We start from the raw sequence: 22,265 nt of genomic DNA on the forward strand, positions 1-22,265 counted from the left end.
TCAGTGCTTCTGCCCAGGCTGTTGACAGGAGGCCTCGTCACAGGGGCCTCTCAGGTAGGTTGATTGTCTTCATGTCTGTCTCCCCCCAAAGAGACTCAGAAATGGGGCAAGAAGAAAACCACAGTGTTTCTTTTGACCTAGTCACTTCTACCACATTCCTTTAGCTAGAAATCATTAAGCCCAGCCCATACTCCGGGGAGGGAGATTCGTCCCCACCTTTTAGAGGGACGGATGTGAAAGTGCTTGTGGACAGTGTTTGAGACCACCACAGAGTGGTGGATCGACTGTGGAGACTGACTTGCTCAGAACTTAGGTGGTGTTGTGGTGGTATCCTCAGGCTTGGTGGAAGCCACGGTGGCTGCAGTCCTGGGTACTGGAATCGTGGGTTGGAAGGTTGGGGTTTGGTGCTGGTACAATGCGGTTGGGCTGGTGGGACTATAGTGGTGGCACATTGGAGAATAATACAGGTGTGATAGGAAATAGGGGGTTTAAATCCAAAGTTTAGATCATGGGAGAGATGGGAAAGGAGGTTTGGTGGATACGGTGGAGTTTGGGGTAGGATTTTTTTCATGTTGATTGTGTGGTTCTAGCTGCAGTTGAGTTGCTGGGGGCACGGGAGTGTGGGTCCTGGAGTTATGGATTGCTGGATCATGGCAGTGGTCAGGAGGGCGGACATTCCCTAGTCAGGGGGGCGAATCCACCACAGAGAAGAGGCTGAAATGGCTGGTGTTGGGTTGGGTAGTCAGATTCTCGGTGGAAGTGGCTGGGGATGTAGCTCAAAGGTGGATGTTTTGCCTAGAGTGCCTGAGGCCCTGTGTGTCCACAGTTTAGGTTTATAGAGGAGTTTGAGGTGGGGCAGCAGGAACCAAGCTCATGAGAACCCATGGGTCTTGGATTGGAGCTGGTCAGGAAGGGCTGGTTCACTATGGTTAGAGGCAGGAATGGAGCAGGTTGGCAGGTGCTGGGGCTGTAACTGAGGTTGTCACTGGGAATCCACAGTGGGACTGGGTGCATGGAAACTCTTCTCTGGCACCCTGATCCTCACCTCCACCACCCCTGCCCTGCCCTGCCCAAGGGCACAGTGGAAACCACACACCCAGCTCACACATCTTTATTGGCCCAGATTTTGGGCTGCCAAACTGGCCGCCCTGTCCTGCGCCAGCCCAGCTGTGGGGATCTGCACACTCGTCCCTAAGGGAGACCAGCTCCCTACTGGAAGGGGTCAGCGGGTGTGGAGGTCCTGGGTGCTTTGGAATCCACAGTCTTATTGGAGATAAATCCACGTCTGTGTCCCGAGTCCTCATCCCCTGGCCCTCTGCGCCGGCGCTTAAGACGCTGCCCTGCCTGGAACAAGGAGGCCACGTCCAACAGAGCATCCTCGATGTGCTGCCCCAGCCGGTGGGAGTCCTGGAGGAAACACACGCAGGGGAAGCTGGGGCTCATGTGGGGCTGAGCGACACAGGGGGTTAGACTCCCGGCTCCAAGGAAGCAGGGCTTGGGCCAGGACCCCTGGGTCCGAGGGAGGAGGGTGGAGGTGGAGGCGGCGGTAAAGCCTGTCTCACCGTTTTTGTGCTTGATTTTTTGCTGGAGATGTGGAAGGTGATCATGTCATCCCCCATGAAGATGTAAGAAACCCCGTACCCATGGTCATCCGCCTGGAGTGGGAGAAAGTGAAGGAAACAAAATAACTCCCTCCCGCGCAGGAGAGCCGCCAGCTCCTCCTCCCTCGGGCCCAGGTCCCCAGCTCCGCACAGGGCCGAATCCGCCACCCGAGGAAACGTAATCTGGGTAGTTGTGGACGTCAAACAGGTGCGTCTGCTGCACAGGGATCTGGCTGGTGGACAGCGGCCACTGCTCCGAGTGAACCTGAGGACAGGAGACAGTCACGTATTCAGGAAAGACAGGCCTGCCCTGGGCTCCTCTAGGTCGGTCCACCCTCAACATCCCTCCTGATTCCCTGCCCCGCCCCCTGGCCCCGCCCCGCCCCTTCTGGGGATTTCTCCCACCACCCCCCCTGCTGATTTCTCCTTTTCCAACCTCACCCTTGCTGCTCTGAAACCCCTCCCTTTCCCAGGGTTTCCCCAGCACCTCCTAACCCTTTCCCTGCACCCCGACCTGGGCCAGGAAGGGTGACTGCACGTGGAGGAATCGGGACACGATGTAGAGCGCAAAGAGGTGGCGGTCGACCCCCTGCCCGCACATCGCTGCCTTCAGTAGAGCCTGGTGCTTCTCCACCGCCACTCGGAACAGGGCGAGGCACTGTGGGTCCTGGGGTCCCCGGGGAGGTCGCAGGTCATGGAAAGACAGGAGGTGGGCTTACTGCTGGGCCTGTGGCATGCCTGGCATCTAGCCAGCTTGCAACATCCCTGCAAGGCAGGGATATTCACGCCACTTTACAGAAGGAAATCAGACTCAGAATGGGAAGTCACTTGCCCAAGGTCACACAGCAAGCAAGGCAAAACCAGGTGGGTTCCCAGGTCTGTCTGACTCCGGAGCCCAAACTCCTTCCACTGAACCACAATATCTCATAGATAAGGGGAGACAGGAACAGAGGTGCCTTGGGGGAGGTTCTGGGCAGAGAGGTTATAAGGAATGGTGCATCTGGTCACAGGTTACACAGGCTAAATAAGCAAAGAGAGCCATACTGGAAACAGGGCTCCCTCTCGGGTGCTCCCCCAGTGCTCTGTGTGACCGCCATAAGAGCAGGCTATGCGGGGCTATCTCTGTCTCAATCCATGGGTTCTTTGAAGCCAGAGACCAGGTCTGGTTCCTCCTTTGTCCCTGGCGCCCGTCACAGAGCCCAGCCACAAGTGTGAGCAAATGCCTGAGGGAAGCCTCCCAGGAGGCCACACCCACTGTCTTCTCCTGGTCCTCCATGGCTCTCACGAAGTCGCAGGCCTCCCGCGTGCAAGACCGCACTGTCTCGGTCCTGCCTTCCAGGAACAAGCGCGTCATGGCTGACTCGTAGGTCAGGCAGAACTGACCCCTGTCCTGGGGGACAAGGAAGAGAGGAGCCCGTCAGGAAGTGGTCACAGTTGACCCACCTCATCCAGACCTCCAGCCTCCTGCCCCCAGTGTGTGGAGAAATCAAGATGGTGGATCCACCAGGGCAAAGACAAGTAATGGAGGAGGCTGAGAGGCAGGTGGTGGGAGCCCAGGGAGGCTGAGGTCCGGATGGGCTGGCATGGGGGACCCAGACTGACCCGGAAGTGGGCCAGCTGCAGGGCCATCTGGACGAAGCTGTCTGGAGAGAGATGGCAGCGTTTGATGAAGCTCTTGCCAAAGTGGGAGAAGGGGAAGACGTGGCAGTCGACGTTGCTGGACAACGTCTCGGCTCCCCGCAGGGCGAGAGAGATGGACAGGTGGACCTGCCGGAGAGCGAGGGAGGAGGGATGGTTGGTCTTACAGACGGGGCTGGTTAGAGCCAGGAATGGGGCTGGGAGATGCCATGGAGTTGGGGAGTGGGGTATGGAGGGAAGGAAGGATGAAGTCATTGACGGTGGAGACGCAGGGATGGAGATGGGGTATGAGCTGTGGCCAGAGATGGAAGTGCAGAGGAGTGCTCGCCTGGGCTGCCGGGCGGGGGCTGGGACAGGGCTGGGGGCTGGGACAGGGCTGGGGGCTGCTCTGAGACTGAACTGAGGCTGGGGCTAGGGCGGGGGAGGGGCTGAATCTAGGAATGGTCCCGGTGTTGGGAATGAGCGGGGTTGGAGTGGGGAGGAGTTGGGCTTGGTGACGGGACAGGACTGGGGTAGGGTGAGTTGAGCAGGTTGGGCAGTGGGACGGGCGGGAGTGGGGCTTGAGAAGGAGCTGGAGACAGGCTGGGCTTTGAGGCTGCCGAGGTGTTTGAGTGTTAGATCTGGCATGAGGTATGGACTGGGGTTGGCTGGCGTTAGGGTTGATTCCAAGGCCAAGGATAAGGATGGGGAGGGCTTTAGAGCCAAGGCTAGGATTTGGGGGCTTGAAGGAAGCCTGACTTCACCTGTTCTGGAAGGTCCCACTGCAGCCGCTGGGGCTGGGGCAGCGTGGGGTCAGGACGCCCCTTACAGTGGCCATCTGCTGAGTAGCCCAGCTGAAAGCATTCTGTAGCCAGAGTGAACTGTGGACAACCAGAGGCTGCGAGAGGCCCTCCTCCCTGTGGACTGTGGCCATCTGACCAGGCTGTGTCTCTTCAGGGAAGGGCATTCCCTAAGAACCACCGACCCCCCCGAGGTTCACGGTGGGCTCCCAGGTTCATGCGCATTGAGAACAGGACTAACGCTTTAGCTGGTGCTGCTGACCCTGGACAGGCTGGTAAATAGAGTCACCAGCAGCAGCCTACCTTCCCAGAACCCCGCCACCATCCTGGGACTGGAAAGAAGCTGCTGTGAGGCCCAGCTTTCACTGGGATCCGGTGCCGCCCACACCTCGCTGGTGTCAAATATTTTAAATCCGCCCTGACCAGGCACCTGCTGTACCTGCCCTCCAGGTTCACATGTCAATGACATCTCACAACCACCCTAGAACGACGGGCTTGACCTCCCACTGTGACATCCAACACATAGGATGAGCACCTCACTTGTTTATTTTTATTTTATTTATTTTTGTGGTCCTGGGGATTGAACCCAGGGATGCACTACCCCTGAGCCACATCCCCAGCCCTTTTTATTTTTTGAGACAGGGTCTCACTAAGTTGTTGAGGCTGGCCTGGAACTTGTGATCTTCCTACCTCAGCCTCCCGAGTCACTGGGACTTCAGGTGTGAGTCACACCAGAAAGAACATCTCATTTGTGGCGTAAGAGTTTGTGTTCATCTTTTTCTTACCCTTTGTTACCTCTCTTCTATTTATTTTTTTGTGGTATTAGGGATCAAACTCAGGCTGCATGCTGCAAGTGCTCTACCACTGAGCTACATCCCAGCCAAGACCCTCTTTTTTTTTTTTCTTTAAATTTTAAGGCAGGGTCTTACTGAATTTCTCAGGCTGACCTCCAACTTGTGATCCTCCTGCCTCAGCCTCCTGAATAGCTGGAATTACAGGTAAGTGCCAGCCACCGTGTCCAGCTCACATCTTGCCTTTAGTCAATATGCAGAGATGACAAACTGGCATGAAGTGGTCTGAAGGGTCTAAGGTTAAACTGAATTGAGTTTCACTTAAAGATATAATTAGGCTGGGTGCAGTGGATCACACTATAATCCCAGCTACTCAGGAGGCTGAGTCAGGAGGATGGCAAGTTCAAGGCCAGCCTTAGCAACTTAGAAAGACCCTTGAGTAGTTCAGTGGTAGAGTACCCCCCTGAGTTCAAGACCCAGCATTACACACACACACACAAATCCAACTGATTCATTTGAGGAAGGGGACATTGAAGCTCAGAGCGGGAGAGTAGCTTGCCCAAGATTACATAGCAAACCAGAGCTAGAAGATAGTTCTTCTCGATATGTGTTGGTGGAAAGGCCTTACACTGTGGTGTCAGAGCACTCTGGATTCATGTTCTGACTCTGCAACTCTTTGCTGTGTGACTCAAAGGAAAAACACTTCCCTTCTCTGAGCCCCCACTACCCACATTCAGCAAAGGAAGCCATCATCCCCAACTTGCTTCTCCACCTGCCCACCCCCAGCCTGCAGCAGCTACTGCCTACCTCCCACATGTGTCCTGAGATGGGGCAGTCAGCCCACGAGTGCTCCACACTGAGGCCCAGCTTCCCGTTGGAGAAGACAATCAAGGTGAAGGATTTGTCAAACCAGCTGTGGGAGAAAGTTCAGCAGGGGCACAGAGGTGGGGAACAGTGAGAAAGGCTTGGGGTGCACTGTGGGACTTGCTGGGGAGTTTCAGGGAAGGAACGTGAGGGCAGCTGGAATGTTGGTGTGGGGACTCCTCTAGGAGTGTTGGGGGTCTGTAGCAGGTGGCTCTGCAGGGTCCACAGACATGTCTAAGATGTAGGGCATTCAGGAATTTTTAGGTAATTTTTAGACATCCTGGGCCTGGGATGTCACAGTGGAGCCCTGTGGGCAAGGAAGTTTTCTGAGGCTCTCCCTGTGTGTGTGTGTGGGGGGGGGGGCTCAGGTCCGGGGAACCTGGGTTTGGAGTGACTGCATGAAGATTTGAGGGTTCAGTGGTCCAAGCTCTGAATTTGAGGTCCCCACATTCGGGGTTCAATGGCTCTGGGTTTTGGGAATGCTGAGTCTTTTGGTTATGGGTCTAGGGTCCCAGATCTAGAGGTTTCTAGGTCTAGCTCAGGGACTTGGGGTCTCAGGTCTGGAGCCCTAGGGTCCTGGTTATGGATCTGGGGTCTCAGGTTGAGGGGTTCTCTGGTTCAAAGGTCTCGCAGTCCCAAGGCACTGGGTATGGGGTCCTCAGCCCTGGATCTAGAGGTTGCCCAGGCCTGGGGTGCAGGGTCTTGTTGCCCAGGGCTGACTCACCGGTCGTGGCCCCTGCCGACCAGCAGGGTGTGGGCATAGGCATCCAGAGAAGCCGCGGGGTCCTCCCTGGTGAGCCCGGCTGGCTCCGCGTCCAGAGACACAAAGAAAGCGGCCCCCTCCACCGCCTCTAGGGCCTGGGCGGCCTGGGTCTTCAGGGACTTCCGCACCTGGGCCCACATACCCCTGTCCGGCGGGACGCGCCTGAGCCAGCTGGCCCTCCGCCCTGCCCGGCCTCCACCCGGAGCCCCACCTGTCCTTCCACGACGCCAGGCCGGGCCGGGCTCTGGAGCCCCTGCCTTCTGCACCTCACCTGGGAGCAGCCGTCAGGGCCGCCAGGTGCTCCTCGTGGGGACAGGCGGGCGAGGGGTCATCTAGGATTCGCTGGAACTGCTGCTCCAGGGCCCTCGGGGAGAGCAGGCCATTTTGGGAATGGGTCCCCACACGGAAGAATCGACCCCGGTGGAAGACCGCCACATGTCGGCTGTCCTGGAGGTGGCGGATGTAGTCTAGGGTGGTGTTGGCAGAAGCAGGGGGTGGGGAAGGCCAGACACACGAGAAGAATAACGACCACTGGTTCAGCACCTCCTGTGTGCCTTGAGCAGTTCCTAACACGTGTCTCATCTTCACCCCCTAGGTACCACGATTATCCCATTTCAGGGATGAGGAAACTGAGGCAAGTTATAAACTGAGTAATAACTTGCCCAAGGCCACAGCGGAAAGATGGAAGCAGGCTGGCTCCGGAGGACCCGTAGTTTTGTCTCATCAGTGGGAGGGGCGCGGTGGGGTCTCACCTTTTTGGACCCCTGGCACGCGCGTAGTGTTGAATATCTTCTCATACTGGGCAGAGCACAAGGGGCGCATTCCCATCAGCAAATTCTGCAGGAGGCCATTCGCTTGTGAGCTGCCTTCTGGGACCCATGGGGTCCCAACGCCAGGGGACCAGACCTCTGTCCCCAGCACGCAGTGGCTGTCTTACCGGGGGAGTCTCCTGGCGGTTCAGACGGTGTCGGTAGAGGAGCAGGGCATGGACTGCATTCCCAGCACGAGCTGCCTGCAGCGGCGTGGGTGTGACGTACAGGAAGTCCTGGGGCCAGAGCAGACAGAGGTGGCCAGACACCGAGGCCAGGGTGCCCCTGAGGGGCGCTCCCAATCCAAAACAGGGTAAATTATTATTGGAGACTGCAGTCCCAGATTCAAGTCAGGGGCCATAAATGCCTCATTTTACCCAGGCACCAACCCTCGACCTGGGGCTCTCCAGCCACCCCCAGCCTTTCCGTCCCTCTCACCATCATGTAATAGTTGCTGTTCACCATCAGTGAGTTGCGGGAGCGCAGGTACACAAATTCTTCCCACCAGTCACTGACCTGGGAAGACAAGGAACCTTGAAGAGGAGGGACAGTGGGTTGGGAGAGTCTACTAAGTTTTCTATGTCACATAGGGAGGGTGGAGTTCGATGAAGGAGGGCATAATGATCAGTCACTAGCAATAACCTAGATGTCTGTGGATAGAGGATCAGTTAACTAATCAACGCTACACTCAGGCTGCGGAATATTACAAAGTTGTTAAAAGAACAAGATGCATTGGTATTATATTTTTTATTTGTTATCTGTGTTTATTGACACTACATAAGCATCAAGACATATTTTTGAATGAAAAAAACCTAGGAGCACAAGGTATGTGGAATGATCAATTTGATTTTTTTTTCTGTGCTGAGGATTGAACCCAGGGGTGCTTTACCACTAAGTTATATCCCCAGCCCTTTTTGTTTTATTTTATTTTTTAGTTGTAGTTTGACATAATACCTTTATTTTACTTATTTATTTTTATGTGGTGCTGAAGATTGAACCCAGGGCCTCCCACGTGCTAGGCAAGTGCTTTACCGCTGAGCCACAAACCCCAGCCCCACTCCCCCCAACCGCAGCCCTTTTTAAACATTTTTTAAAAAATGTGTTTTGCTAAGTTGCCTGGGATGGTCTCCAATTTTCGATCCTCCTGCCTCAGCCCCCTGAGTCACTGAGATCAAAGGTGTGCATCACTGTACCTGGCTCTGATTTGAAATTTTTAAAAATACCATTTTTATGTCCATCCACAGATAAATGGACAAGCAAAATGTGGAGATGGATGTAGTAAAGTGTTATTCAACCATAAAAAGGAAAAAAAAATTGTTTTGTGGTGCTGGGCATGAAGCCAGGGTCTTGTACTTGCTAATCACAAGTGCTATCTGAGCTACAGCCCAGAAACCTTAGAAGGAGCGAAGTTCTGACTCAGCTGCCACCCAGGTGGATCCTGAAGACCTGAGGCTAAGTAGAAGGAGTCAGGCTCCAAAGGACAACTATTGTACGATTCCATTTATACAAAAAACCTAAACTAGGCAAACCCAGAGAGGCAGAGAAGAGAATTCACCAGGGATGGACAGAGTTTGTTTGAGATGGTGAGAAAGTTCTGGAAATAGATACTGGTAACACAATAGAATAGATGGCAACACAACGTGGTTAATGAATCAACGCCATTGAACTGGAGACTTAAAAGGTGAAAATGGAAAGCTTTATGCTATGTATATTTTACTACAATAAAAATTATGTATATTTATGTATGGACCTATTTCTTTGGGTACAGAATATGCTTATAAACATCTAAGACCCTGGCCAAAGTGTTTCTCACAGGAAATGAGATAGCAGAATTAGAGGGAGGTGGCTGGAGGGGACTTAATGTTCAAGATGTTTTCCTTTTCTACATTACAGAATCTATCACATATGTGTGTTTACTTGCATCTTCTTTTGAGGGGGGGGGTACCAGGGATTGAACTCAAGGGCACTCAACCACTGAGCCACATCCCCAGCCCTATTTTGTATTTTATTTCGAGTCAGGGTCTCATTGAGTTGCTTAGCACCTTGCCTTTTGCTGAGGCTGGCTTTGAACCTGTGATCCTCTTGCCTCAGCTTCCGGAGTCACTGGGATTACAGGCTTGCACCTTTCACCTTTCACCAGGCATCTTACATTTCCTTATACTTAGAACTGGGGATGTGCTACACCTTCTAGAAAAATCCAGAAGCTTCTGGCAAATGCTAGAAAAGCTCTATAGTGTGCAGTTACATAAGCATCCTGCATATATCAGACTTCCTCAAGCTGTGCATCTTTCTTAAGATCTGTGCATTTTACTCTGTAACATTTTAATATACACATAATAAAAAATTCTTTTTAATAGAGAAAAAATTTCAGCACCAAGCCTCGCTGAAAGGTGTCTATAACTCAGCAGAAAATCCCAGAAACAATAGTGGAGCAAGATTTCAACCTCAGGAACCAAACAGTGTGGGAAAGGGAAGGGGTAGTGACGAATCAGACTGGTTAGAAAATCCCCAACAAGAGGGGAAAATTAGGCCAGTTTTACTAAAAGCTGCTTTAGTGCCCTGTGTCAATGGCTTTAGTGACATCATGGGTTCTTCCTGGAAGTGCCACCTGGCCAAGGGGGATGAAGCTGAGTGGTGGCAAAACAGCACAACACAGGACGGTCCTCAGTGCCTCAGCCAATTTGCTGCTTTACGATTTCCTCCTTAAAATCTGCTCAGGGATGATTTTTGCTACAAACCTCAATCTCAATGAGCTCTTTTAACACACAGCTGGGTTTTTATCCGAGGTATGTTTCACATCCCTGCAAACGCTCAATGAGTGAATGTGGCACTCCTGGGAAACACAGGGATGGGGCCCTCAAGCTTCGGGTCACATGTCTGTCTCCTGGATAAACCCAGGTGATATTCATCAGAGTGCTTCTGTTTAAAACCATCTTGTTGGCTGTATGCTGTCCGGGAACTGGCACCGAACTCATGACCACAGCACTGAAGGAAGCTTATCCAACACATGTATTCTCTCCAGAAGGCAAATCCAGCTTCCTGTGCTCAAGAGCAGCAGCACTTCAGCACCACACTAGGACATTTTAAATAGCAAAATCACCAAGAAAAAGCACAAAAATGCAAAAACAAAAAACAAACAAAAAAAAAACAGCACTATAAAAGATACTTGTTTACAGCAGGGGCACTGAAACCAGAAGGCAGAGGATTGTCTGGTTCAACCAAAGCTGAGAACTTTTTTTGTCCCTCTCTTGTGTCCTCAAATGACCATGAAAGAGCTGCAAGAACTGATTTGGGGGTTACAAATAGATTTTAATGAGTGGGCGAATTTGCAAACATAGGATCCCTGGAGAAGTCACTGCGGCACCTGCTTGGGATCCCAGCTAGTCAGGAGGCCCAGGGAGGAGATCAATAGTTTGAGGCCAACCTTGGCAGTGTAGTAAGACCCTGTCTCAAAACAAAAGATACAAAGGGCTGGGGGTGTAGCTCAGTGGTAGAGTGCCCCTGGGTTCAGTTCCCAGTACAGAAGGGGGGATCACTGTGTCAGACTTTCTCTGGCCTCATTTTGGTGGTTGTGCATTAGATAATAGTGTATGTTAAAATTGGCAGTGGTGTGGAGATGCAATAAACGTGTCTGTGTATGTTGTGTATGTATATATATGAGCATGTGTGTGTATATATATATAAGAATCTGGTCTAGGCATGGAGGAATAATAATATAAGACCAGATGCTGGCATCAACATGGACATGAAGACCAATGGAAAAGAAGACAGAGACAAACCCACACACTTACAGTCATCTGATCCTTGACAGATGCCAAAAGTAGATGTAGAGAAAAGACAAGGCTTTTAAACAAATGGTGCAGGGAAAACTGGGTATTCATAAGTAGAAGAATGGAATTAGATCCCTATTTCTCACCCTGCACAAAAGTCAAATCAAAGTGGTTCAGAAACTTAGGAATTGAACCAGAAAACTTGCAACTGCTAGGAGAAAACATCCATCATATAGATGCAGGCTTCCTCAACAAAGCTCAAGAAATAAAACCAAGAATCAATAACTGGGATGCCATCAAATTAAAAATCTTCTCCATAGCAAAGGAAATGATTGAGAGAGTGAAGAGGAAGTCTACAAATTAGGAGAAAATCTTTGTCAGCTACTCCTCTGACACAGGATTAATATCCAGAATAAAGAACTCAAAAAACTTAATGCTAAAAAATTAAATAAGCCAATCAATGAATGGGCAAAAGAACTAAACAGAAATTTCTTAAAAGAAGAAACATAAGTGGACAAAAAATATGAAAAAATGTTTAATGTCTCTAGCAGTCAGGGAAATGCAAATCAAAGCTACACTAAGATTTCATCTCACTTCAGTCAGAATCACACACCTGCAATCCCAGCAGCTTGGAAAGCTGAGGCAGGAGGAGCGCGGGTTCAAGGCCAGTCTCAGTAATTTAGGGAGGTCATAAGCATCTTAGCAAGACCCTGTCTCAAAATAAAAGAATAAATAAAAAAGGCTGGAGATGTGGCTCAGTGGTTAAGCACCCCTGGGTTCAACAAACAAACAAACAACAACAAAAACCATGAACAATAATAAATTCTGGCAAGGATGAGGGGAAATAGGTACACTTGTATATTGTTGGTGGTACTGAACATTAGTGCAACCACTCTGGAACAGAGTGTGGAGATTCCTCAAAAAACTAGGAATGGAAACACAATATGACCCAGCTATTCCACTCCTTGGAAATTATCCAAAAGATCTAAAATCAGCATACTGTAGCAATCCAGGCACATCCATGTTTATAGCAGCACAATTCACAATAGTCAAATTATAGAATCAACCCAGATTCCCATAGATAAATGGATCAAGAAGACGTGGTAAATAGATACACAATGGAGTTCTACTCAGCCATAAAGAAGGATGAAGGAATGGCATGTGCTGGTGGAAGATGGAGCAGATTAAAGGAACGGAGGCAAGTGGGGGAGGGGATTGGAGATTATAAAGCCACAAGGAAGATCAGTGCAGTAAGAGGTAAGAGGGAGGGAAGAAGAGAAAGGGGAAGAAAGATGGAATAAATTTGACAAAATCATGATATATACATATGTGTATACACACACACACACACACACACACACCCCAAAGGGAGTTTCACCTGTATGTATTTGTAGAAAGTGCCAGTAGAGGAGAAAGAATGGGGAAAGGGGGAATGGGGATTACAATCAAATTTCTTACATGTATAATTTTGTCAAAATGAACCCAAATACTATGTATAATTATAATGCTCTAACAAAAAAAAGTTAAGGCCAGTAGCCGAGTGCAATGGCACACGCCCATAATCCCAGTGGCTGGAGAGGCTGAGGAACGAGTATCGCGAGTTCCAAGGCAGCTGCAGCAACTTTGCAAGGCCCTCAGCAACTCAGTGAGACCTTGTCTCTAAATAACATTCAAAATAGGGTTGGGGATGTGGCTCAGGGGTCGAGTGCCCCTGAGTTCAATCCCTAGTACAAAAAAAAAAAAAAATTAAGACGAGAGACCTAGGGCCAGTCTCAAGCACTGCATGAAAAAGAAAACAAACCCCGCCCTTCTGCTTCTGTAGACACTTCTCAGTGCCCTTCATCAGGTTCATCTGTTGGACCCTTGATCTTCCCCAAACCCTCTTCACTTCTCCCTCTCATTCCTGTCTTGGATACTCTTACCCAAGCCAATGTTTCAATTACCTTCAACAGACAAGGAGCCTATATGCTGTCTCACTTTAGGGTTCCTCTCCTGGCTTTCCCACACACTAGGGCTGACCCTGATCCTCTCCTGCTCCAAATCCTTCCATGACTCCCTAGTACCTCCCCAGAAAGTTCAGAATCCTCGTCCTGAAGTTTGCCTGTCCCCAGCAACCCACTATCACCTCTCTGACTCCTAGCCATCCTGCTCTTTGTTCTAGCCTTGATTCCAGCCCCTGGGTATAATGTTCTACTTCTTTATCTGTGAGCATGCCCTTCCTCTATGCCCTTGTTACCAACCTCGCGGGTTCCAATTTTCTCCAACCATAAAGACTCAGCCCTAATACCTCCATCTCACCCAGCAGTCATCTCCTTCAGTGACCCCTGAAATATTCATACCACCCCATCTGTCTCATCATTGCCATCTCGTCATATGCTTCCTGATTGCTATTTTTGGCTTCTCAGAGAATGTGAGACTGGCAAGTCCTGTTTTGGGTGAATCACTCACTAACCCACTCTGTGCCTCAGTTTCCCAAGGAGCTCGACTGACTGCAGTTAGGGACTTAGTTTCAGAACTCAGAAACAGAAACCCATTGGGGGAAGCTGTCCTTAAGCAGGAAGTGCTGGGCGGGTCTTGGAATTCAAGTTCCAATATTGGAAAGTGGGGGCAAAGCTCAGAATGCAGGGACCTTTGGGGTGGAGGTCAGACTACTAGAGCTTTGAGCCAGGGAGCAGACTGTGGAGAGGGATCCAGGGCTCTGATTCCCAGCGCACGGGGCGGAGCTACTGGGTGGGGCGTGGCAAATGAGCGCACGCCTGGAGCGGGCCTCCAATCACAGCAGGGCATGGGGGGGCGGATCGCGGAGGGGAACGTAGGGCTAGCGGGGGAGAAGGGGCGGGCTAGCGGGGAGAAGGGGCTGGCGGGAACCTTTGCCTTCCAAGTGGGGCCTCGCGAGGGACTCACGTAATTGGACGCCCACCAGGATTTGAGCCACAGGTACCACTGCAGCAGCGACGCCTGCAGCTTCAGGAACTCCTGGGCCAGCCCCGTCGTCCAGTCGAAGTCCTCGTCGGAGAGGACAGGTCGGACAGACTCCAGATACTGATGAGGGAGGGCGGAGAAGACCGAGTCACGCCCCCGGCCGCCTCCTACCCCCCACCCCATCCCCGGTTCCAGAAGCACCTTGCGCACAGTGTCCTGCACCGAGGGCACCGGCTGGCGCGGCAGCGAGCGCTGATAACTGAAGAGCACCGGGTGGCGGCCAGAGAATATGCGGACCAGGGCCTGGGGGAAGGTGGCGGGGGAAGGGGGAGAGGTTACAAGGCGTTAGATCGCAATGAGGCCGGAGGGGGTGGTGGGCAAATCAGGGTGAATGGTACACAGACGTAGAAAGGTAAATGAGAGAGAGAGAGAGAGAGAGAGAGAGAGAGAGAGAGAGAGAGAGAAAAGGAAGAAAGAGACCCTAAGGGGGGACAGAGGTCCGCAGAGAGCGACCAGAGAATGTGTCCTGAGAGTGCATGGCATATGGGTCCCCTCGCATACCAGCCAGGTCTTGGTGGTTGAGGACATGGCTTCGTGGGGTTCAAGAAGCCAGCCGTGGTAGGAGAGAAGCAGCCTCAAGGCCACGTGAAGTGTGAAGATCAGGGCTCCCCACAGACACGAGGCAAACAGCGCAGCTGCCAGAACACCCCGGAGCCTATGGTGCTGTCCACCCCTGGAGGGAGAGAGCAAAGCTGGCTTGGGTCTCTTGGCTTCGGACCTCCCTCCCCTCAGCGCCTCCCGCCCTGCTCTGGGCTTCTGGCTGCGGAGGGGTGTCTTAATACAATTAAATCAGACACAGAAGTCCTTTTTTTCCTCATCTGATGTGGGTGGGAGCCTCCTGTGTCCCCTGCCCCTCCTCCCCTGCCGCTCCCCCTCCCCCTTCTCACTAAGTTGCCCTTTCCCTCTCTTTCTCCCTCTTCTTTTTGTTACTGGGCTTTGAATCTAGGGGCGCTTTACCATTGAGATACATTCCAGAGCTTTTTATTTTGAGACAGGTTCTTGCTAAGTTGCTGAGGCTGGCTGCAAACTTTGGACCCTCCTGCCTCAGCCTCTTGAGTCTCTAGAATTACAGGCATGTGCCAGTGACTGGTGTCATCAAGCTTCTAAAATCACTTTTCACAGAAAATGGTAGATGCTTAATAAGCCAGACCAATTAGTTCTGTTGAGGGGAGACTTCTCCCTCACAGGAAATTATACCCTAAGGTGGCAGCACCTGTGAACTCGGGGACCGGGTTGGAAATGCACATTCATGCACATTCCAATACAGCTCAAGTTCAAGAAACACTGTCAACATTTGCGAAGTTGGGATACACAGGTGAGAAAAATCTCACCCAGAGGACTAGGGTTAAATCACTTCCTCTCTGAAGACTGCATAAATCTAACCTTCCTAGAAATGTCTACATCTAGCTGGGCGCTACGGCACACAATGTAATCTCAGCTACTTGGGAGGCTGAGACAGAAGAATAGCAAGTTTGAGACCAGCCTGGGCAATTAGTGAGACTGTCTCAAAATAAAAGAATAAAAAGGGCTGGGGATGTAGTTCAGTGGTAAAGCACTCCTGAGTTCAATTGAAAGAAGAAAGAAAGAAAAGACAAATAAAAACAAATTTTTACATCTGATCCTTGATCTGCCCCCTTAGGCCACTTGCACAAAACCTGAACCTTCTTCCTCATGTGAAGACTAATCCAAGTATCAGGATCAGAACCTAGTACCACTTCACCTGTCTCTGTTTTTCAAACCTTTCCTAAATTTGATGACAAGGATAATAGTGCAAAGATAACTTGATTTAGTAGCCTCCTGGTGCTAGTGTATATACCACATACATGATTTTGATTAACTCTTTCAAGAATCTTAAGAATTGGGGCTGGGGATGTGGCTCAAGCGGTAGCGCGCTTGCCTGGCATGCGTGCGGCCCGGGTTCGATCCTCAGCACCACATACAAACAAAGATGTTGTGTCCGCCAATAACTAAAAAAACAAATATTAAAATTCTGTCTCTCTCTCTCTCTCTCTCTCTCTCTCTTAAAAAAAAAGAATCTTAAGAATTAATTGTGATTGATCTGGGGTTCTAGCTCAGTGGTAGAGCGCTTGCCTAGCACATGTGAGGCATTGGGTTTGATCCTCAGCACCACATAAAAATAAAATAAATAAAGATGTTGTGTCCATCTACAACTAAAAAAAATATTTTATTTTTTTAAAGATAATCATGGCTTTATTTATTTATTTATTCTTTTTTTGTAGTGCGGGGGATTGAACCCAGGGCCTTGTGCATGCAAGGCAAGCACTCTACCAACTGAGCTATATCCCCAGCGCCCCACAATATATTTTATCTTATTATTTTTTTTTATTTTTTAGGTGTAGATGGACACAACACAATGCCTTTATTTTTTTTATGTGGTGCTGAGGATTGAACCCAGGTCCCGCCCGTGCGAGGTGAGCGCTCTAACGCTAAGCCACAATCCCAGCCCCCAAAAAATATATTTTAAAAAAGAACTTCAGGTGATTAACTTTAAAGAAAAAAAAAAGAATTAATTATAATCTCTATTTTATAGATGACGATCTTGACCTTGAAAACAGAGAATAGCGAAGTCTCTCTCTCTCTCTCTCTCTCTTTTTTTGATACTGGGGATTATACCTATGGATGTTTTGCCACTGATATTTTCACATTTTTATTTTATATCAAAATAAAAAAAAAATATTTTAAAATTTTGAGACAGGGTCTCACTAAGTTGCTTAGGGACTCACTAAATTGCTGAGGTTGGTCTCAAACTTTCAATCCTTCTGTTCAGCCTCCAAGTCACTGGGATTACAGGTGGGCATGAGTTCTCTTGACTAAGACTACATAACCAGAGACTGACCGAGCTCATAATTCTATTAGTATATATAACCATGTCTGGACATTTTCTAGTTTGTCACCATCCCTTTTAACAAAAAGAGCCAGAAAGAAAATATGCAGAGTAGAGGTCACCTCTTTTTTCTGATGCTGTACCTTTAGGAATTGGACCCAAAGTTTCAGGTTACTTTTCTCTGGCAGGCACACCATAATGACAGAAAAACTTATGATAGGAGGAGAAGGACTGGGGAGGTTACTGGGATGAAGGGGGGAACCTCACCAGTCTGGCAGCAGTTCTTTAATCTTCTCCATCAATCCTAGAGAAGGATCAAGCTGGAGGAACCAGGCAAGCTGGATGGCACTGAAGAGGAAGAGCCAGCTGAGGGGGGTGGCAGGGAACACACCCGTGAGAAAGTCATTCTGTGGGGAGGAAAGGGCGTCTGTTCCATTACCTGTCCACTCCTCTGAGCACCTGCTTTACCTCATTCTCAGGTATTTGTCAGGCCCTGGGCTGGGTGCTCAGGATCCAGCCAGGGAATGAAGACCTGGGTCCTGGGTTGGGGAGGTAAATCCTGGACCAAGTGAGTGCTTGTGGCAGTAGGACAAGAAAAAGGAGCCCCATGGTGGCAGGGCTGTGGGCGTCAGGGAGGTCTCTGGAGAAGGATTCCCTAAGGCAGGACCTCAAAGGTAAACCATCAAAAGAGTAAACAGATCCCTGTACAGAGGCAGGTCTGGAGCTTAGGATGCCTTCTAGAATTTCTAGAACTATCTGGTCATGGGGCAAATGAAGAATGAGTGACAACTCTGCTGACTAACAGATTCCCAGAAAGCATGGAAGGGAGCACAAACTTCTTTTTTTTTTTTTTTTTTTTGCGGCGCTGGTACCATGGATTGAACTCAAGGGCACTTGACCACTGAACCACATTCCCTATTTTTTTTTTTTTTTTGTACTGGGGATTGAAACCAAGGGTGCTTAACCACAAAGCCACATCGTTTTTTGTATTTTATTTAAAGACAGGGTCTCCCTGAGTTGCCGCTGCTGAGGCTGGCTTTGAACTTGGGATCCTGCCATGGCCTCCCAAGCCGCTGGGATTACAGGCATGTACCCCCACACCTGGTGGGATCACTAACCTTTTTTTTTTTTTTGTAGTTGTAGACGGACAGCATGCCTTTATCTTATTTATTTTATGTGGTACTGAGGATCGAACCCAGTGCCTCACACTTGCAAGGCAAGTGCTCTGCCACTGAGCTACCGCCCCAGCCCCAGGACCACTAACCTTTAGTGAGTACTTACTACCTTCTATGGGTTGCTTACAAGGATTAACTATTATTTATTCATTTATTTTTTAATTTTTTTTGCAGTGCTGGGAATGGAACTCAGGGCCTTGTGCATGCTAGACCAGCATTCCACCACGGAGCCACATCCCCGGCCCTGTTGTTAACTCTTTTTTTTAAAAAAAATATTTTATTTTAGTTGGACACAGTACCTTTATTTTATTTTTATGTGGTGCTGAGGATCGAACCCAGGGCCTTGCACGTGCTAGATGAGGGCTCTACCACTGAGCCACAACTCCAGCCCCCCATTATTAACTCTTTAATTCCTCTGAACAACTCTGTGAAGTTATATATCCAGTCCTCTGAATCTGTGGGTTCCACATTTGTGGGTTCCACCAACCACAGATCAAAAATATTAGAAAAAAATCACATCTTTATTGAATATATACAGACTCCTTTTTCTTTTCCTTACTCCCAAAAGAATATGGTGTAACGACTATTTTCACAGCATCACATTATATTAGGTATTTAAAGTAATCTAGAGAGCCAGACACAGGGACAAGATCCCTGTGCTTCCAGGGACTCGGCGACTTACTGAGAACCTGTCCCAAAATATAAAGGGGTGGGGATGTGGCCCATTGGTAGTGCACCACTGGGTTTAATCCCCATGTCACTCACACTCACACATATACACACACACACACACAGATTGAAACTGAAATTGTCGCTTCAGTAAGCCAAGCCCTGTGCCAAACAGTGTTTACAACAATCCCTGGGGTCAGCGACTGTCACAGTCCCATTTCATGAATGAAGAAAGTGAGGCTCAGTGATAAGTTTGTAGAACTGTTGCTCTGGTGAGCTGAGGCACGGGCCATTCATTGGGACCAACAGGAGCTGCAGCTCCCAGTGTCTTGTGGGGTCCTACAGTGGAAGATGAAGGACATGAGAGTTCCAAGTAACCATCAGGGGACAGAGGTAGCTAAGGGATGGCAACCAATGTAAGGGTGTTGGGGGGAACTGGGCAGAGGGGACACGGACGCTGAAAAGGGACTCAGGTCAAATGCAGGGCAGCAGTCTAAGTAGTTTATAGTGTGACATCAGCACTGTACCAAACTTCCCAGCTTCTGGAGATCCTTCTGGGCTGCCCCCTGAACGAACTTCAGCACCCCCTACCCCACCGCTCAGCCTGGGAACAGAGGGACTCTGAACACAGATGGTACTAGACTGCTAGAACCAGTGACCGAGGTTCTGGGAAGACACTGGACACCAGACAAGAGTCAATCTATAAGACAGAAATCTGAATAGTAGTTGCCTGGCAGGCAGGCTGGGGATGCAGAAGAACATTCTAGAATGGTGGCAATTCCATCCTGATTGGCAAAGTTGCATGGGTGTTACAAAAATGTAAAGAAAGCCCACTTTAAAATATGTGCATCTTTCTGTACATAATTATATGCTGTTTTCTTTTGATATTTTTTGGACCCCCAAGGATGCCAAAATCCCCAGATGCTCAAGTCCTTTATATAAAATGCCTGGTATTTGCATATAACCTTCATACATCTGCCTGTATACTTCACAGTATCTCTAGATGACTTGTAATTCCTAATACAATGGAAATGCTATGTAAATAGTCAGTGTAGCCTATTCTTCATGGGATAATGACAAAAAAAAGCCTATACATGTTCAGTAGAGGTGCAATTTTTTTGTAATAATTTCGCATCTGTGGATGCAGAATACAAGGACACAGAGGGGTGACTTGTCTATCTGTGTATGTACGTGTGTGTGTGTGTGTGTGTGTGTATGTATCTAACTATAGGGAACACATGGCCATCGTTGCTAAGTTGGCCAGGGGCGCAGGGGTCAGGGAAGGGCTAAGGGGACTCTCTGGGGATTTAGCTAGAACAGATACCTCTCCATTTAACAACCAGTACAGCCACAGAGATGCAATCCAGCCTGTCCTGTCCAAACATCCCAGCTTCTGGAGATCCTTCTGGGATGCCCCCTGAATTAACATCAGCACCCCCTACCCAGCTTCTCAGCCTGGGAGCAGAGGGACTCTGAACACCGATGGTACTAGACTTCTAGAACTGGCCACCCAGGTTCTGGCAGACACTGGGCACCAGTAGAGGCAGGGAGTCAGAATTATTTCCAGCACTGAGGTAGGTAGCAGAGCGGGGAGTGAAGGAGTGCAGGGCCCAGGCCTTTAGAGGTTCATGTCAGAGGGCTAATGGGGCTTTAGGATCAGAGGAAGTGGCACTCAGGCCCACTAGGCAAGAGCTGGGGGAAAGGATGGGCCTTCAGGATTGAGGTGTGAGACAGCCAAGATCTTAACAGGGCTCTGGAATGAGGAGCACCTTGTCTGGAGGCTGGAGAGGACAGGGAAAGGTGACAAGTGTGCCATAAGAGAGGGGGCCTGGACTGGGGTATGGCTCAGCAGTGGAGCCTAAACTTGCCTAGCATGTGTAAGGCCCAGGTTCCACCTCCAGCTACAAAAATAAAAACAATTAGGAAGAGAGAAGTTGTGGAGATTCCAGGGGATTCTGTGGGGAAGGGCGGGGTGGTGATGGGATCCAGGAAGTAAGGACAGGTGAACAGGGGTCCTCAGTAGGTAAGGCTGGGCATGCCAGAGAGAGACCAGCCATGGAGAAATGGCTGAAGGGGTGCTTGAAGTGGACATCCAGGTTCCCAGAAGAGGAGGACAGGAACCCAGAAGGGGGCCTTGGGCATCTGGGAGACAAGAAATTGGATGCTCAGAAGGAAACCAGCCAGCAGCCTTCCTCACCCAGAATCTCAAGAGATGCCTCTTCCAAGAGCGCAGGCCAGAGAGGTAGATCTCCTGCCACATAGGGCCACTGAGCTCCACTTCACCCCTGTCCGAAGTCAGCGAAGGCATGAAATTCACAGCCTGGTGGGCCTCAGCCATGTCACACGGGACCTGGGGGAGGGCAAAAAGACATTCTCTGGATCCTCAATCCCTCCTCCCTAGACCCAGGGGTCCAGGTTTAAGCCTCCTCCCTAAGACCCAGGGTCCAAACCCAAATCTCTTCTTCCCAGGCCTACAGGCCCCCAGCCCCTTCTTTCAGCTAACCCTGGGAAATAGGACTGTTCACCTTTTCCTAAGCAACTGAGAGGTCTTGAGGGTCCTGGCTGGAGACCTAAAGATGTTGGGGGAGGGACGTCAATTGAGAACCTCTGTGAACGCATAGAGAAGAGGGAAGGATCGCTCACACTAACACCTTTAGTTGCTCTGCAGAGAACGCGAAGCTAGGGCAGTGTCCCCCGCCCCCAGTAAGACTCCGAGACCGTGGGTGGGAGAGGGAAACTGGTCCCGGGTAGTTGGGTCTCGAAGAAAAACAGTTTTAGGTTCATATGAAACGAACACCTGCCGGACGTTGACACTGTCCACCCCATTTCCGCTCCCCACTCCAAAGGGGTGGGCAGGGTCTATAAATTCATCAGCTGCCGGGAGACCCAGCGTCCCTTCCCCCTCCAGGGACTGGAGGGGACCGAGGAGGGAAGAACCTTACTGCGCATGCCTCGCAACCAGGGATGCTGAGGCCGCGAGCGGAGGAGAGCATTGAGGGCAAGGGATGGAGAAGCCCTCAGGCCCAAGCCAGGACGCCGGCCTCCAGCCCCCAGAGCAGCTCGGCCCCTTCGGTTCCATACTTACGCTAAGTCAGGGGTCTTCAATCAGATCCTGGGGACCAAGATCGAGAACATCCCCAGCCCCACCGATTTTGTGCTCAGAGCTCAAGTCTTCCGCTGGCATATGTCCAGTCCGCGTGCGACAAGTACACGACTTGGTGACAGTCGTTCTCCGGAATCCTGCCGAACCCCAGGACCACCCGACACCCAGAAACCACGATTTCGGCCTCGCGTGTGCCCAGCCGGGTATTCAGGTCCCAGATTTTATCCCGCCCCCTTCGGCGCTCGGCCTCCGATCCCCGCCCCGTTCCACTCCCTCCGCGTTCTATCTCCGCCCCCTTCAAAAAATAAGGTCCAATCCCCTTCCTCCGTTGGGTACCCAGGCCTCAATTTCCTTCTGCCGAGCCTGATTCGCCAGTTCGGCCTTCTTTATTCGGCTTTTTTGCTCGGAGCCTGGGATTCTTAAACTTGGTCCTATGGACTAGGAGTTTTACTTTGCTTTCTCTTCGAAGACGAGGC

General features: G+C 50.3%; 1 protein-coding gene across 4 annotated transcripts; it reads right to left on the bottom strand.

Moving 5' to 3' along the window:
* Nucleotides 1–1,095: 1,095 nt before the first annotated feature.
* Cpt1c (carnitine palmitoyltransferase 1C) lies at nucleotides 1,096–22,031 on the bottom strand. 4 transcript variants are annotated; one of them, XM_046465942.2, is made up of 20 exons: nucleotides 21,772–22,030; nucleotides 21,212–21,256; nucleotides 20,884–21,036; nucleotides 17,110–17,249; nucleotides 14,499–14,670; nucleotides 14,139–14,240; nucleotides 13,920–14,057; nucleotides 7,684–7,761; nucleotides 7,374–7,481; nucleotides 7,189–7,273; nucleotides 6,708–6,903; nucleotides 6,398–6,580; nucleotides 5,617–5,722; nucleotides 3,983–4,099; nucleotides 3,204–3,368; nucleotides 2,857–2,991; nucleotides 2,116–2,268; nucleotides 1,753–1,866; nucleotides 1,563–1,655; nucleotides 1,096–1,407 (listed from the first exon to the last, which is right to left on the bottom strand). In XM_046465942.2, the coding sequence occupies exons 3-20, from the start codon at nucleotides 21,022–21,024 to the stop codon at nucleotides 1,210–1,212; spliced, it is 2,424 nt and encodes an 807-aa protein (XP_046321898.1). In that variant the 5' UTR covers nucleotides 21,025–21,036; nucleotides 21,212–21,256; nucleotides 21,772–22,030; the 3' UTR covers nucleotides 1,096–1,209. The 4 variants fall into 4 exon arrangements, with proteins under 4 accessions (XP_046321898.1, XP_046321899.1, XP_046321897.1 ...); XM_046465943.2 differs by lacking the exon at nucleotides 21,212–21,256 and having other exon boundaries at nucleotides 1,096–1,344; nucleotides 21,772–22,031; XM_046465941.2 differs by lacking the exon at nucleotides 21,212–21,256.
* Nucleotides 22,032–22,265: the final 234 nt, after the last annotated feature.

The sequence above is a fragment of the Marmota monax genome, unplaced genomic scaffold (assembly GCF_021218885.2).
Source record: "Marmota monax isolate L192 unplaced genomic scaffold, Marmota_monax_Labrador192_F-V1.1 WCK01_AAM20220418_F8-fsc00160, whole genome shotgun sequence".
Lineage (NCBI taxonomy): Eukaryota > Metazoa > Chordata > Mammalia > Rodentia > Sciuridae > Marmota > Marmota monax.

Excerpts from the sequence above, each read along its gene's own strand:
- Cpt1c (XM_046465941.2), bottom strand. The coding sequence starts at position 21,024 with ATGGCTGAGGCCCACCAGGCTGTGAATTTCATGCCTTCGCTGACTTCG. Across the intron at positions 7,762-13,919 it reads CCTGGTGGGCGTCCAATTAC|GTCAGTGACTGGTGGGAAGA; the intron begins GTGAGTCCCTCG and ends TTGTCTTCCCAG. Across the intron at positions 4,100-5,616 it reads TCTCAGGACACATGTGGGAG|TTCACTCTGGCTACAGAATG; the intron begins GTAGGCAGTAGC and ends GGTTGTCCACAG.